Source organism: Arvicanthis niloticus, chromosome 17 (genome assembly GCF_011762505.2).
Source record: "Arvicanthis niloticus isolate mArvNil1 chromosome 17, mArvNil1.pat.X, whole genome shotgun sequence".
Taxonomy (NCBI): domain Eukaryota; kingdom Metazoa; phylum Chordata; class Mammalia; order Rodentia; family Muridae; genus Arvicanthis; species Arvicanthis niloticus.
Window position 1 is genome coordinate 53,804,631 of NC_047674.1, and position 15,086 is coordinate 53,819,716.

Below are 15,086 nucleotides of genomic sequence, written 5' to 3' on the forward strand. Positions count from 1 at the left end.
AGGGCGGGGCTCCCGCAGGTCCCGCCCCCACGCCGTACACGTAGAAAGTGCGCGCGCACTCACGGAGCACCACCGGCGCGCAGGCGCAGCGTGCGGGGCGGGCCTTGCAAGCGGGGTCCGTGGCGGGAGATTCCCAGGCTGTCAACGCGGTACGATGGAGGTTCACGGGGCACCTCGCTCCCCTTGCTACTTCTCCCGGTTTCTTCTCTGCTGTGGGGGAGGCGCTGTCGGGGGGGTGAGGACAGGCTATACTGGGCCCCTTGGGAACCCAGGGTCAAGTGAGAAGGGTTCTCGCCCTTCGCGAGGCCTCAGGTCTGGACCCTCTTGCCTTCTGTTTGCCAAGGGCTTCGGGGTCCGCGCCTCTCACGCGCCCCCGATGCTCTCCTCACCTGCTTACCCAGGTCCGAGATGTACGCCTCGAGGAATGGGATCTGCGGTCTAGCCTGAACTAAGTGGCTTAGACCGGTTGCTCTGACGCGTCTTCTGCAGTCTTATCTGCCTCTCTCCTGCTGGGTCTGGAGATGAGTTTGCTAGAAGCTTCTGTGGTGTAAAGAGGGAGTCCTTACTTTCGCTTCTGTCAGGCTGAATGACTCCTTTGGCCTAGGGGATTCCCTGTTAAGACCTCATCTAGCGGGGTGTGTGTGGGGGTGTTTAAGACTGGAGAGATGGAGAGGCGGAACGCCCCTTTTCTGTATGTCACCACACATCAGGAGCACAAAGACAGGATAAACAACACCTGTTAAATTCGAGGCCTTAAAGGGGACAGAAGAAATACTGCTTTCCACTGTATGCACTAAGTGAGCTTTGCAGGCTGAGATGTGAAGGGACTGACAGTGTAGCAGTCCCAAGAGCTGAGATGAAGACACGTTGGGTTACTTGGGAAATGGTGGCACCCAGGGTCTTGCACCGCGACTGGACAGTATCATCCTGGCCAGTGTGTCTGCTGTATGTGAATATTCAGTTGCCCGTTTTGTAGCTGGAGGGTACAGCTATAAGATTTGGTCTGTTTACATGTCTCTCAAACACTCCCATGAGTGACTTGGAAATCAGTTTAGTAGATCATGGCCATCGAGTGTGTGTGTGTGTTTGTGTGTGTGTTGCGCTTACAGTAGCAGGTGTCCTGTCTTGGGACACAAAGGTATGAGAGTGTATTCAGTGTCTTATACTGTTTCTGTGTGTTGTAGAAAAGTTTGGAAAAATATTGATCTCTTGTATACCTCTTGCTTTCCTCGGCTTGAGTTTTCAGTCGGTTTAAATCCTCTGAAGATGCAGTTGGTAATACCAGTAATGAGCAACCTGGAACGAGCCATCAGTGATCACATCAGGCTTGCCTGTAGTCCCAGATGTAGGCAGGTGTTCAAGGCTAGCCTTAGCTGCTTTGTGTGTGTAAGGCCAGCTTGAGATTGCCTGAGACAACAAACATGTCTCAACCAAACCAAACCAAACATACAACTCCCCCAACACTGAGGATTTTGTTGGTGGTCAGGGAAAGAAGATGGTATTGGGGCTGTCAACTGTAGACTGCCTGGTGGCAGGAGTCTGTAGATCTGGGTTCTGAGAAGCTGTATTGAGTAAACAGTTTTTGATGGGGCTTGGTTGGTAGTGGTGGCACACCTGTGGTGGCACAAAACCCTCCAAAAACAAAGTTAAGGACTTTTGCACCATCCAAGATTCTGGGCATATAACAGTGTGCTACTTGAGAAACAGACTCAGGAACCAGAGGCTTGGATTTCCACTTTATCATTATTTTTTTAAGTGGTAGAATTTCAGAAATATCTTCCAGTGATCTCCAGAAGTCCCCATATCAGGATACCAGGCCCTCTACTGTCCTCTGGATATCCATTATCAGTGCTATTAGGCCTCAAAGTGAATTTTATTGTTCCAGGGAGTGGGTCATGCTAGTTTTCCGCAAATACACACCCAAATCAATACAGTTATGTAAAAAGTCCACAGGAAAGACATATCCAAGAACCCCTGTGGATAAAATGGATAACCTGTTTTATATAAAGCATTATATAGCAGATTCTTTTTCATTAAAAACTACTTTTATTTACTTATTTTTTTCTGTGTTTTTTGTTTTGTTTTGTTTTTTGAGATAGGGTTTCTCTGTGTAGCCCTGGCTGTCCTAGAACTTACTCTGTAGACCAGGCTGGCCTCAAACTCAGAGATCCACCTGCCTCTGCCTCCTGAGTGTTGGGATTAAGGCAAAAGTCCTTTAAAGATTGTCTTGTCTGCTCCTCTGTCATGGATAGTGATATCCACTGTCGTATGTGAACCTGCCCAATGTATTTTCCCATTATTTATTTAACTTGGATCTATGGGAGCTTGGGAAGGCCTCAAGAACCAGGGCATAGTTTAGCCTGCATTTATTGGTTTGTCTGTTTATGTGATACTTAGGACCCTTCTGCCTCTGCCTCCAAAGTGTTGGGATTAAATGTGTGCACCACCCCACCCATTTCAGTCTTCCATTTTAGAGGTTTATCAGGTATAATTTTATAGGTGTTAACAATTATAGTTAGTGTTCAAGAAAGGACTGTGATTCAGGGCTCACAGTGTTGTTCTGGGTCACAAAATATGCGGTCCCAGAGGAGGTGTCCATCAAAACACCAATGAAAATCATGCATGTCCTCGGAAGGTCAGGAAGCACTTTCTTGTGTCTCCTCTAAGCTGAGACAACTTGGAGGACTGTGTGATTTTCAAGGGAAGAGGGAGACCCTTGTGATGGAGGAGTGAGACCACTTTTCCAGCCCCGAGCTCAGGAAGCCAGCTGTTTTACTCTGTAAAGCAGGATTCCCCAACCAGAGTGGTTTCTCCCTTAAACCAAGCTAAAGCACTTTGATATCAAAGTGTCTTTACTCTTCCCAGTGATCCATTTGTCCACAATTCACTGCGACCTGAAGAAGTGATTTAAAGGTCACAGACTTCTCAGAGAGGAGAGGCTGGTGCTGAGAGATGAGTCCTGCCAGTAGCATTTCCTCTTTGGTTCTAACCCTGCTGTCCTGCATTCCTCTGGCTACCTGACTTCTTATTCCTGGCTCCTTGCCACTGGTGTAGTTAAGTCCTCATAGAAAGTTAAGTGTAAGATAGTAACCTAGTTGAGAAGAGGTCAGTGGCAGCTGTCATAGAAATTGATCCATGTTGGGCTGGTGAGATGGCTCAGTGGTTAAGAGCACCAACTGCTCTTCAGGAGGTCATGAGTTCAAATCCCAGCAACCACATGGTGGCTCACAACCATCCTTGAGATCTGATGCCCTCATATGGATGTCTGAAGACAGCTACAGTGTACTTTGGGCCGGAGTGAGCAGGGCCAGGAGTGAGCAGGGGCCAGAGCAAGAGGGACAAGGGAAAAGGAAAAAAAAAAAAAAAAAAAAAAAAAAAGAAATTGATCCATGTTGTTAAAGGGGGCTCTGCTCTTGGGGACTGATGCTGGGAAAGCTCACACCTGGGAGGGCGAGTCACATGGGCCTCTGCTGTGCCTTGGGCTGCAGGGTGTGGTTTCGTATTATTATTATTATTGACAGGATCTTACTATGTAGTCCTGGATAGCCTGGAATTCTGGGGTTTTTTTGTTTGTTTGTTTGTTTTGGTTTTTTTGTTTTTTTTTTGGTTTTTCGAGACAGGGTTTCTCTGTGTAGCCCTGGCTGTCCTGGAACTCACTCTGTAGATCAGGCTGGCCTCGAATTCAGAAATCCACCTGCCTCTGCCTCCCAAGTGCTGGGATTAAAGGCATGTGCCACCACGCCTGGCTGATAACCTGAATTCAATATGAATTCACAGAACTCGCAGAGAGCCACTTGCCTTTGCCTCCCAAATACTGTTATTATAGGGATGACCCACCACACCTGGCCTTGGTTTGCTGTTTGTTTTCTTTACTTTTTGACACAGTCTTATGTAACCCAGGCTGGCTTTGAACTTGTATTTGGTTTGGGGGAAGTTTTCAGTGGGTAGAACTGTATTTGAGCCATACCCCTGCCCTACAGAGTATGCTGAGATAGGAACAAGTTTGAGCTCTGGTCTGGACTTGGTTGCCTTATAAACTGAGTGGGGTGGCAAGCACTGGTACCATTTTGGATTTTATTCCGCCACCTGCAAAATGATGCAAGTCCTTACTGGGCCAGCCTCCTTCGGGCAGGTACCTGTTCTTATTTGTTTTTGTTTCCAATGGATCCAAAGGGTTGAAATCATCAAAGACAGTGCTCTGGTGAAGATACTTTGAGAATTGCAGTATGTTAGACTTGTGTGAGATTAAACTATATACACAAAATAAACTCCTGAAAGAGAGAGAGAATGGGACAGTAGGGAAACAATAACAAGTGTTTAAGTCACAAATACGAGTATTTGTTGGGCCAAAATGAAGGGACGGGTTCATATGGAAGGATGGTGGTCTTCAAAGTGGCCAGGTCTTTGCTTTTTCCTGTTTAACATGATTTATTTGTTTGATTTTGGAGACAGGGTCTCACTCTGTAAAATGAAGCTGGTTTAGAATTCCCAGGCTAAAGGATGACTCTCTTCTGCTTCCTTCCTCCAGAGTGAGTGCTGGCAGGCCTGGCTTGGAAACAATGTATAGGTCTCTGCTGCTCATTGTACTACGTAATTGTATAGCGAGACACTTTGCTGGTTACTTTGTAACTGTTATTGAAAACCCAAGTTATACCTGCAAAAGATGGCTCTGCTAGGCAGCAGCATCAATGCACAAGTCTGAGAACGTGAGTCTGCTCCCCAGAACCAGTAAAGGTGGAAGGAGAGATCTGACTCCATAGTTAGCTTCTACATGACGTACACACAATAATAAGTAAATATCCTCAGGTAACGGTGTTCCCCCCTGCCCCATACATACACAAATCATACCAAGCGTAGGTGCTTCCCTGATTGTTCTAGCCCTAAGTATGAAAAGTAGCAAAAATCCACCGGACCTAACAAAAAAGAAAACTGACTGAAAATGAACCCTCTAAAGCAGTAGTTCCCAACCTTCCTAATGCCTCAACCCTTTAATCAGTTCCTTATGTTGTGGTGACCCCAAGCATAAAAGCATTTTAACTGCTACTTCATAACTGTAGTTTTGCTACTGTTACGAATTGTAATGCAAACATCTGTGTTTTCCAATGGTCTTAGGAAACCCCTATGAAAAACATCGTTTGACCCCAGAGGGGTCATGGCCATAGGTTGAAAACTACTGCTCTTAGACATCAGAAACCTGGGTGCATGAAAAAGTCAAGCCAGGCAGTGGTGGGCACACTTTTAATCCTAACACCCAGGAGGCAGAGGCAGGCGGATCTCTGAGTTCAAGGCCAGCCTTGTCTACAGATCAAGTTCCAGGACGGTCAAGGCTATACTTTATATATTTGTATAGGTCTCTGCTGCTCATTGTACTACGTAATTGTATAGCGAGACACTTTGCTGGTTACTTTGTAACTGTTATTGAAAACCCAAGTTATACCTGCAAAAGATGGCTCGGCTAGGCAGCAGCATCAGTGCACAAGTCTGAGAACGTGAGTCTGCTCCCCAGAACCAGTAAAGTATAATATATATATACCTGTCTTGAAAAATGAAAAAAGGAAAAAAAAGCCAGAACACATAAACACACATGGAAACTCTGGCTCGATTTGACAATCCCTTCGCTGTAGCCTTGTGTCAATAGCTGCTCTCCCTTCCTACAGCACTAACCAAGCAGGGCAGGTCTCTGCCCCCATGGAGCATGCGTCCCAGTGGGACGTGCATGGGTGAGTCTAGTGTGCACATCACACTTTGAAATCCCCACCCCTTATGCCTCTGCAGCATAATGGAGCTTAACCAAGAGGGGAAAGGGGCATGCATCCCATGGATTAGGTCATCTCTACCCTGCCCTTGGAGGGCAGGTTGTGATTCACACTCTGAAATGGGAAGATAATGCTCTGAATTGACCAGGAAGTCACGTGAAAGGCCACCTCCTCCAGCACTGGAATCTTCCCAGTAACCTGGCTCCGTCTAAATGAGTGTCAAAAGAAATACGGAGGACCATCTGGGCAAACACAAGGCTTAGAAAGAAAGAGGGTAGGGTCTACCAAGCCTCAGAGCCTGTCTACAGGATGGACTCTTGTTGGCAGATAACACAAAGGCCTGTTAAGAGTTTCTTTGAAGTCCCTAGCATAGCCCTCCCCATCCGAGGTGGTTATTTAGTGATGGACAGTGTTCACACTACACTGGGACATACTTCCAGGGCCTTGCAGACAAAGCAGGTGCTTCCCCAACCACTAGCACCGTCTTAGCACCAGGAGACCCTTAGAGGGGTTGCTTCCCTATGAGGTCCCTGTGTCTCCTCAGTGTGTGTGCAGGCATCTAACTCATTTATTGCTCTCCTACTGTTTTTCAGGACCTGAGGTCTTTTCCCAGTGTGGGAGAAGCAGGTGAGTTGTCTGCGCCTGTGCCTTCAGGCCACAGCAGTGCATGCTGCTGTCTTCACTGCTCAGTCAGCTGCGGCTGAGGTCAGAGGTCACAGTCAGTACCAGATACCTTAGAAACTGAAAGTAATCGTGGGCTTTTTCTTAAGAAAGTTGAAGCTGAGCAGTGGTGACATGCACCTTTAATCCCAATGCTCAGAGGCAGAGACAGGAGGATCTCTGTGAGTTCTAGGATAGCTAAGGCTACATAGAGAAACCCTGTCACACACACACAAAGTTGAAGACTTCTCTATAGAAATGGCCCCGTGCTCGAGGGTAGGGCACAAAGTTCCTGCCTTCCTAATACCTTGACCACTTGAGGTGTCCTAAGTTTCTGAATTTGGGGTATTAAGTTGCAAGGAGTCTAAGAGCCCATTGTAGAGGTGAGGTTCCTGTGCCCCAGGATTGACAACGTGGGCTGCATCAATTCATCTTGAGTAGCTAGGGAGTCCCTTTCCTCCTGGTGAGCCTGAGGGCCTGCTGGCATTGGAGGGCACAGACAGGCTACTCATCAGAGATGTGGTGAGTTGTACCCTCCTTTAGTTATACAGACAGCATGAGCCCTTTTGCTACCTACACCACAGATTGTCTTTAGATCTTAGATGGGGCCTGGAAAGTCACTGAGTGCTCCCCAGACGTGGTCCTTGGTGCAATCCCAGCGCAGAACACAGCCAAACCTTAGGTCAGATTGAAGGGAGTCTCCTTACCTGGTATTTCAAGTCCTTCAGTAGGCAGTGAGGTGCCTATAATCAAAGTGGACGTATAGTGTCAGTGTTTTGGTTTTTGAGACAGAGGTCTATTTGTAGTCCCCTGGCTGTCCTGGAACTGGCTATTGTAGACCAGGCTGGCCTCAAACTCTACCTGGGCTTCCTGAATGCTGGGATTGAGGGCATGTACCACACCTGGCAAACACCAGTATTCTTGATGGAACTAGAGTTTGTTAACAGTTGTGGAGAAATACTAATATTTACGGGTGCCATGTTTACTCTTGCTTGAGTAAGTGTGACAGTTCAGGAAGCCGGTTACTGTGGTTCAAATTGTCACTCACCCCTGTTTCACCTTGGCCAACTTTTTCTCTGGTCGTGTGTGTGTGTGTGTGTGTGTGTGTGTGTGTGTGTGTGTGAGAGAGACAGAGAGACAGAGGTCAGTAATGGTATACACTGCACAGTAGTGTTTGTGAGTTAAGTGAGATGACAGGTGCACAGCATTTAGCCTAGTATGTGGCTTTATATAACAACCTCAACAAAGATTCAAGAAAGCAGAAGGACTGATAACTCAAAGCCTGGGGGTGCAGACGTCTGAGGCTGGGGCTCCTTGTGAGGCTCTATGTAGATCACTAAAAGTCTCTGTGCCTCAGTGTCCTCATCTATGAAATGAGATGGGAGCTCGCAGCCTGGGCTGGGCCCTCTGCATCGCTAGTGCCTGGGCTCACAGCTAGATGACTTGCACAGGATCTTAGTAAAGCTGGGCTCATCTGTCCAGTGCTCAGGTTCCCTGAGTTAGCTGCTGTCTGCTTCAGGTTGTTTTCAGATTGTAGAGTAGCCTGGCACTTCACAGGTGTCTCAAGGAGAACACTGAGGTGCTGGGATTTTCGGCGAGGCACCAAGTGACTGGCATTTATGGAATGCCCCCACGTGGAAGTGAGTGGTGAATTCTCCCACCACCTTTATTAAATAGTCTTATCTGTGGCGCCTTGAAGCCTCACTAAGCAGAACTGTGTGTAAATACTCCAGTGCGCAGGCATGGCTCTGCGGGGCTCTCCAGCGGTGCCCTCTGCAGCTAGGTGCCTGGATGGAAGAGCTGGCCTGCTGACAGCTGGGATCCCCACCTGGTTGGTATCCCTCACCATGCTGCAGTGATGTTTGTGCCCTGCAGGACCTTTCGATGTGTGTGTGTGTGTGTGTGTGTGTGTCCCGCGTGCGTGGGAGCTTGTACTAGGGAGCAACAGAGCCAAGATCTGTGAACTAGACTCCTGACTCCTCGATGCTGTAGCTTTGTTTCCTGTCTGTGGATGTTTTTCCATGCTGTGGGGGAGACTCACCCAAATATAGACTTTGGTCAGTGCCTTGGCAAGGGTGGCTTTGGCCCTACTCTGCCGACCTTGGGCTCTCCAGGTGTCCTGGCATTGGCATTTGGGGGAAGGGTGATACTAACGGCAGCTTAGGAGGCTGCTCAGATCATCAACATTCTCACCTCACTTCAGCCCAGGGACCAAACCCAGGATGTGTGCAAGCACCCTACCACTGAGCTGTTCTCAGCCCTTTAAAAAAGTATTTATTTTTGTTTCATGCACAGTAGTGTTTGCCTACATATGAGCCTGGTGCCCAAGGAGGCCGGGAGGTCTTCTGCAAGAGCAGCCAGTGCCCTTAGCCACTGAGCCATCTCTCCAGCCCCGTGTTTTGTTGTGTCTTTACTGATGTCTTTGAGTCAGGGTCTCATGTAGCCCAGGCTGGCCTGGAACTCACCATGTAGCTCACAGGTCTTGAAGTTTTCATTCCCCAGCCGAGGCCTCCCACAAGCTGGGATTTTGGGTATGAGCCACCGCACCTGGTTAATAGTTTTTATCCAGGAGCTCCCTGTCTAGTCCAGCCAGGTGTCGGATGTGGATTCCCCAACCCAGAATAGTCGGGATTACAGACCCGGCCTCCAGACTGGGCTAATCTGCTTTCTTCCTGGGTGCTGAACTGGCACACAAACTGGCACACTTTCAGGAGGCACACTGGTGTCAAGAAGGGAATGACATTCAATTTTGTGGCCCTTTTGGGATGTTGTGGCTAACTCAGGTATGTAGAAGGACTCCTGTGTTTTCTGCTGCCTGGGGAAGCTGAGGGCGGTGGGCGTTCTCTATGCTGGCCTGTTACAGCTGACCTTCGGGGAGTGTGACTCAGCAGAGTTGGAAGCTGGAGTTCTGTCTGATCATCCATGTATCTTTCAAACACCAAGATTCTTATTTAGTGAGTAATAAACTTGTGCTGCAATGTCCCCTCCCACAAAGGTCCCCAGAGAACACAGCCTGTGTCCCTTTTCTTGCAGGTTTGCCGTCTGGGGACCCCATGGCTGTCCTTCCTGGGCTCTGGGGCTCCTTTGCCTGTGTCAGCAGAGCATTCAGCCAGCGCTGCTTCAGGTAATACTTAACACCTCGTTCTTAAGGAATGTCCCTGGGCTAGCCTGCCCCTCCGGCTGGATCCTGCGGGACTAGAATGGGAGTGGGAACTCAGAGAGCTGTCAGGGTCAGTATGGAGGATGGGTTAGGCAGATGTGAGGAAAGAGTGGCCTGTGGAGGAAGCTGTTTTCAGTCCCTGTCAGTTCCTTAGAGTGCTGCTCTGCGCCTGTCATTCATTTTGAAAAATTCACTCTGTGTGTGTCTGTGTCTGTGTCTGTCTGTGTGTGTGTGTATGTGTGTGTGTTTGGGCACGGTACACATGTGGAAGTCAACTTGCAGAAGTTGGTTCTCTCCATAGTGTGGATCTCAGGGATCGAACTCAGGTTCTTGGACTTAGTGGCAAGCACCTTCATCTGCTCAACCATCTTGCTGACCCCAAACTTTTTTAAGAATGAATTTTTTTTTTCAGGACCGTGGACTGAAATCCAGGGTTTCCAACCCTCTTCTTATATTTTCTTTTGATTTTTGTTGTTTTTGTTTGCTTTACACAATAGAGTTTTACTAATAGCTGTAGCAAGCCTAGACATTTCCATGTAGACGAGGCTAGCCACTTCCCACTTCTACTTTCTGAACACTGGGATTACAGGTGCATGCTATCAGCTGTCTGTTACTTGTAATTTTGAGACAAGACAAGTTTCCCAAGCTGACTTTGATCTCACCCTGGCGCCCACAGGACTTTGAACCTGCCATCCTCCTGCCTCAGTCTCCCATGTAGCCAGAATTGCATTCTTGGACCACGAAACACAGCAAAATTAACCTTTAATTACAACATTGCCCGATCATTGTCAATCCATGCTTCCTTACCAAGCCAAGATGGCTCCACCCCAGCCTCAGTGCCCTCCCTTTGAAACTCTACTTCCCCTTTCTTCCTGCATCCTGCAGAGTTGAATGAGAATTGCTTCTTGTGCAGAAGAGTTCTCAAGGTATGCCTCTCTCAGAAATTCGTGCTGCGAAGCAGCTAACTCTAAGAAGCCGTGATAGGCATGGGGGAAGTGGCTCACAGTAATGGTGGCAGCCACCAAGCCTGGTGTCCTTACTGAGTTCCATCCCTAGGACCCACGTGGTGGTGGGGGGACTGTACCAGCACCTGTCCGTTGTCCTCTGTCTGCCACATTCATGTGTATGAGTGGAGCCGATAGGGGAGGAGGGTGAGGGTGACTAGAAGGGAAGTGGGTCCAGCCTACCCAAGCCTCTAGGGTGTTCCTGAGGAAGCTGCACTGGAGGGGCTTACAGAATGGGCAGGAGGTCAGTTGGAACCTCTGGAGTTTGCAGGGTGTGTGTAGCATAAGTTGAAGAGAGCTCTGCAGTGGAAAGTCAAGGCTAAACAAAGAAGAGATGGCCTGGAGGTGGAGTCACTAGCAGGAAGCCATGGGGTAGGCATGTGGGGAGGTGCTGGAGGCCCTGGATTATCCTGGAGAGCATCCCACCATCCGGAGATGGAGCTCCACAGGGCAAGACTGGCTCTGCTCCTAAGACGCTTCTGTTTCTGAAGAGGAATGGGTTTGGAGGGTGGTGGTGCCGCAAGACGTGTACTCCTGTTCCCCATGTTTGCAGGCTAAGGCAGGAGGTTCGCCTGGTCTCAGGAATTGGCAATGTAGAAGACCCATCTCAAAAAGCAAACAAGACCCCTTTGCTAGTGTTAAAAAGTTGTTATCTTGACAGTTTCTAGTTTCTGCCGTGTTGTGTAAGGGCTCCCTCAGAATAGAGTCTCCAGGTTCCCAGACTCCTTGAGAACAAGGAAGCAGGACCTGGGGAAGCAGGTTCTGCAGGACTGATGGGTTGAGGCAGCCCATGGAGCTGCCTTTAGCTCTCCTCGGCTTTTAGAAAGCAAAGGCTAGAGATGAAGTCTGCCATCAAGTTTCCTGTCGCAAAAAAATTGGAATCTTGACACCCAATATAGAAGCTCTTGGTTTTATAAGAGTAACACAGATTGGCCTTGAGCCTGTGGTCCTCTGCCTCAGCCTCTCAAGTGCTAGGATTACAGGTCTTTGCCAGCAAACCAGCTTAGAAGCTCTCCATTATGAGGTCACATTATGGGTCACTCTGCTTAGTGTGTACATGTGTGGATATGCGTGTAGCTGGCATGCACCTTCCTGTCCTCTGAGAGGCCCAGAGAGATCTCTGTCACAGACTGATTTTTCTCTCCCATTAGCACCTATGGGAGGCTCAGTGCAATCCAGAAGATGACTCGGGTCCGTGTGGTGGACAACAGCGCCCTGGGCAACACCCCATACCATCGGCCTCCCCGATGCATCCACGTCTATAACAAGAGTGGGGTGGGCAAGGTGGGTGACCAGATCCTGCTGGCCATCAAGGGGCAGAAGAAGAAAGCACTCATCGTGGGACACCGAATGCCTGGTTCCCGAATGACCCCAAAGTTTGACTCCAACAACGTGGTCCTCATTGAGGACAATGGCAACCCCGTGGGGACTCGAATTAAAGTCCCTATCCCCACCAGCCTTCGCAGGAGGGAAGGAGAATACTCCAAGGTGTTAGCCATCGCTCAGAACTTTGTTTGAGCAGAGCGGCCATTCACTCCACACTGGTGACAGTGTCCTGGAACAGAATAAATGTTTAATGTGTGTATTCTTCCTGTGCTGTCCGAGCTGTGGTCGTGAGGTGGGTAACTAAAGCAGCTGAGTGCTGGTGTCCTCCCCAGACTCCAGGTATGGTCTGGGCTTCTCTTACCTGACAGCCTTGGGCCTGTGCAGTGACTGGACAACTGTTTCTTTTCTTTTCATTTGTTGATCTCCTTGTGGGGAGTAAGTACTCCCTTATTTCTTTAATAGAGTCTTACCAATTTACAAAGTCATTTGTTTAAGACACTGTGAGGTTCGAGAGATGGCTTGGTGGTTAAGAGCAATGGCTGCTTTTCTAGAGGACTAGGTTCCATTCCCAGTACCCATCTGGTGGCTCACAACCCTCTTCACCTCCAGTTCTGATGGATTGATGCCCCCTTCTGGCCTCTGCGGAGACTGCATGCATGTGCTGCACAGATACACCTATACATAAAAATACAAAAATATCAAAAGGTTCGATAGCCACTTATTACAGCATCTTCTTGGCCTCCGACAAGTTCACGAGAGTGTTGGTCACAGGTTCTAGGTTCAGGCTGCCTGGGTTTGAGTCACAACTCCTCCCGTTACCACCTCATGACACTGGGCAAGTTGATTTATTTTTCTGAGCCTTAGTGTCTCCACACGATGTATGATGATGATGACCGCTTGGTGCCACTGATACGAAGATTAAAAGACCCAGTGCCCATGAATGCTTATGGCAAACCCTGGTGACAGGAAGCTCTCTGTATTGGCTGGTTTTTTTATTGTGACTGTGCATATGCATACCCCGGGAGAGCAAAGGTGAGAGGAAGCAGGTGTGGCTCTCGTCCTCCCGCACTTAAGAGTATTACAAAGGAGCCCAATAAATCCCTCTAACAAGGGCTTATAATGAAGCCTTAGACCTTCAGGTTAGTGCTGTCCCAGAGAAAGGGTGGCCTCAGCTGCATTTTAAATAGGCAATGTGACAGAAGCCCAAATGAGGGTTACTTAAAGGGCTGGGTGCAGTGTGAACTGGGAAGGGGCAAGAGGGAGGCTTCTGGCCATTGGGAGTGTGTTAGACTTAGCAGCTGCATGAGTATTTATAGTCTGTGAATAATTAATGAGCTGTGCGCAGTCATGTCCTTTTAAAGGAGTGGGAATTTGCTAGGGAGAAAGGAGCATGTGTACAGCCTTGGAGTGAGTACCAGGACCTTTAACCTGTGAGCCTTCCGGGCCACTTCAGATCCTGCTATACCAAGTCAGGAGAGGAGTGGGCCTCCATTCACTCCTGGCTGCCAGGCCCAGGGAAGGAGGCTTATCCTATCCAAAGGCATTCAGATGCATGTGATGGGTATTTAGGGATGAGGAGGGAGGTGGGTTGGCTTTTCCCTGAAGAGGGTTTGAAGAGGACAGACTGTAGTACTGCAAGATGCCACCGTGGACTGTGGCACACTCAGACGTAGGCTGATATGGAGAAGGGCAAAGATGAGTCTGGGGTTCCTAGATTCACCCATTCAGAACATGGAGCTTGGTGCTCTTGGACAGGCCTGAGGATCTGAGAGAAGGGGTAGTCCGGTGGGTAAGTGGCAGTTCCTCTGAGGTGCCAAACAGGTAGCTGTGTATAGTCTTAAGTTGTAGCAGTCATGTGCTGTGGAGAGATCCAGGTATGGGCATCTTAGTGCTTCTCACAGTCCTTGGGTTTAGGTGGGTCTCATTACCTGTGAGGACAGTTTCAGGGGCCATGTGGGAAACCTGGATCTCAGACCAGGTCTCTGTCTTTCCCCTAGCATCCCCTGCTCTCACTTTTACTGTCGCCGAGGCCTCTATTCACTCCTGCCAGCTATGATCCTATAGACTGCCATTTTGATTATCTGGAACCCCTCAGGGCAGACCTTGGGGGGTGGGGATAGAGGTGGGAGCTGCCGCCTGAACATTAAGAGGCAGAGACTTGGCTTATGTCTCCACCCGAGTGGGTCTAGCTCCCAGGTCCCCTCTGGCTGAGTTTGCTTCAAGGGAGCCTGGGTATTTTGGGAGCATACCTGTTTTCTTCCTAATCTGGCCCTCTGCAAGGACTGGTACAGTGTGGCTGCCATAGCGGACTCTAGGGGTAGACCAGCTTTGGCAGAGCTCTGACCAACACATTGCTGCTTTGCTAGTGTGTTTACAGCCCTGGTGCTGGGGCTTAGTGGACTCTTAATTCTCTGCTGTCTCCGAAGCTTCTAGAAGGTGGACTGGCGGGGGGTGGGGGTGGAGTGGATGAGGCCTCTGTCTTGGGACAAAGGAAAGTAGCAGTTGTCCTCAGCCTGACACAACCTGCTTTCCCCTGGACCTTTGCCCTTCACAAGGCAGCTTGACCGGTGCTATCTCACAGTTTCTCTGGCCATTTGCTTAGCCAGAGTTGGGCCCTCCCCTCCCCCTGCCCTGCCGTATGTTTTCAGGGTGCTGGCTGCTCTGCTGTGCCCCCTCAGCCCCCTCACCTGCCTCCCGGCTGTAGAAGCTCATCACTGTCCTCTGAGTGACTCTATCCTTGTTGTCCCCTCTGGTCTCTTAAGGACTTAAATGTTCCTCCCAAGGTGTTCTGTGCTGACCACTAGAAGCCTGTGGTTTCAACACAGTCTACTGCCTGTGACGCAGGCCCTTGGAGTACACTGCCCAGAATAGCCCCAGCCTGGTTGCCCTTCCAGCCATCCTATCACTTTGCAAAGGGAGATCTAATTTGTAGCCTACCCCCCACCCCATGCCCACAGCCGGTACTTTCTTTGCCCATGAAATATTTATAATCACAGATTATGTTTCCTTGGGAGTATAAACTTGCTTTTGTTTTTTTCCCCTTCTGTGCCCTTAAGAAAGCCACCCCTGTTGGGTTGCAGGCCTCTCTCTTGTCTTCCAGGGTTACCATGGGCTTCCTTGCACTGTCTATGCTGGTGTCCTGCCCACCCATGGTGTGACTCTGCCACATTGCTACAGAAG

The 15,086-nt window shown here is 49.1% G+C and overlaps 1 protein-coding gene across 4 annotated transcripts; it reads left to right on the plus strand.

The window, feature by feature from the left end:
- The first annotated feature begins 17 nt into the window (after positions 1 to 17).
- On the plus strand, positions 18 to 12,165 carry Mrpl14 (mitochondrial ribosomal protein L14). 4 transcript variants are annotated; one of them, XM_034521253.2, is made up of 4 exons: positions 59 to 149; positions 6,350 to 6,383; positions 9,450 to 9,540; positions 11,732 to 12,165. In XM_034521253.2, the coding sequence occupies exons 3-4, from the start codon at positions 9,470 to 9,472 to the stop codon at positions 12,096 to 12,098; spliced, it is 438 nt and encodes a 145-aa protein (XP_034377144.1). In that variant the 5' UTR covers positions 59 to 149; positions 6,350 to 6,383; positions 9,450 to 9,469; the 3' UTR covers positions 12,099 to 12,165. The 4 variants fall into 4 exon arrangements, with proteins under 4 accessions (XP_034377143.1, XP_034377144.1, XP_076771390.1 ...); XM_076915275.1 differs by lacking the exon at positions 59 to 149 and adding an exon at positions 4,462 to 4,529; XM_034521252.2 differs by lacking the exon at positions 6,350 to 6,383 and having other exon boundaries at positions 18 to 149.
- Positions 12,166 to 15,086: the final 2,921 nt, after the last annotated feature.

What these genes read in the sequence shown, in the direction of transcription:
- Mrpl14 (XM_034521252.2), top strand. Translation starts at nt 9,470, where the DNA reads ATGGCTGTCCTTCCTGGGCTCTGGGGCTCCTTTGCCTGTGTCAGCAGA. An exon ending in TTCAGCCAGCGCTGCTTCAG is followed by an intron (nt 9,541 to 11,731) that starts GTAATACTTAAC and finishes CTCTCCCATTAG; the next exon opens with CACCTATGGGAGGCTCAGTG.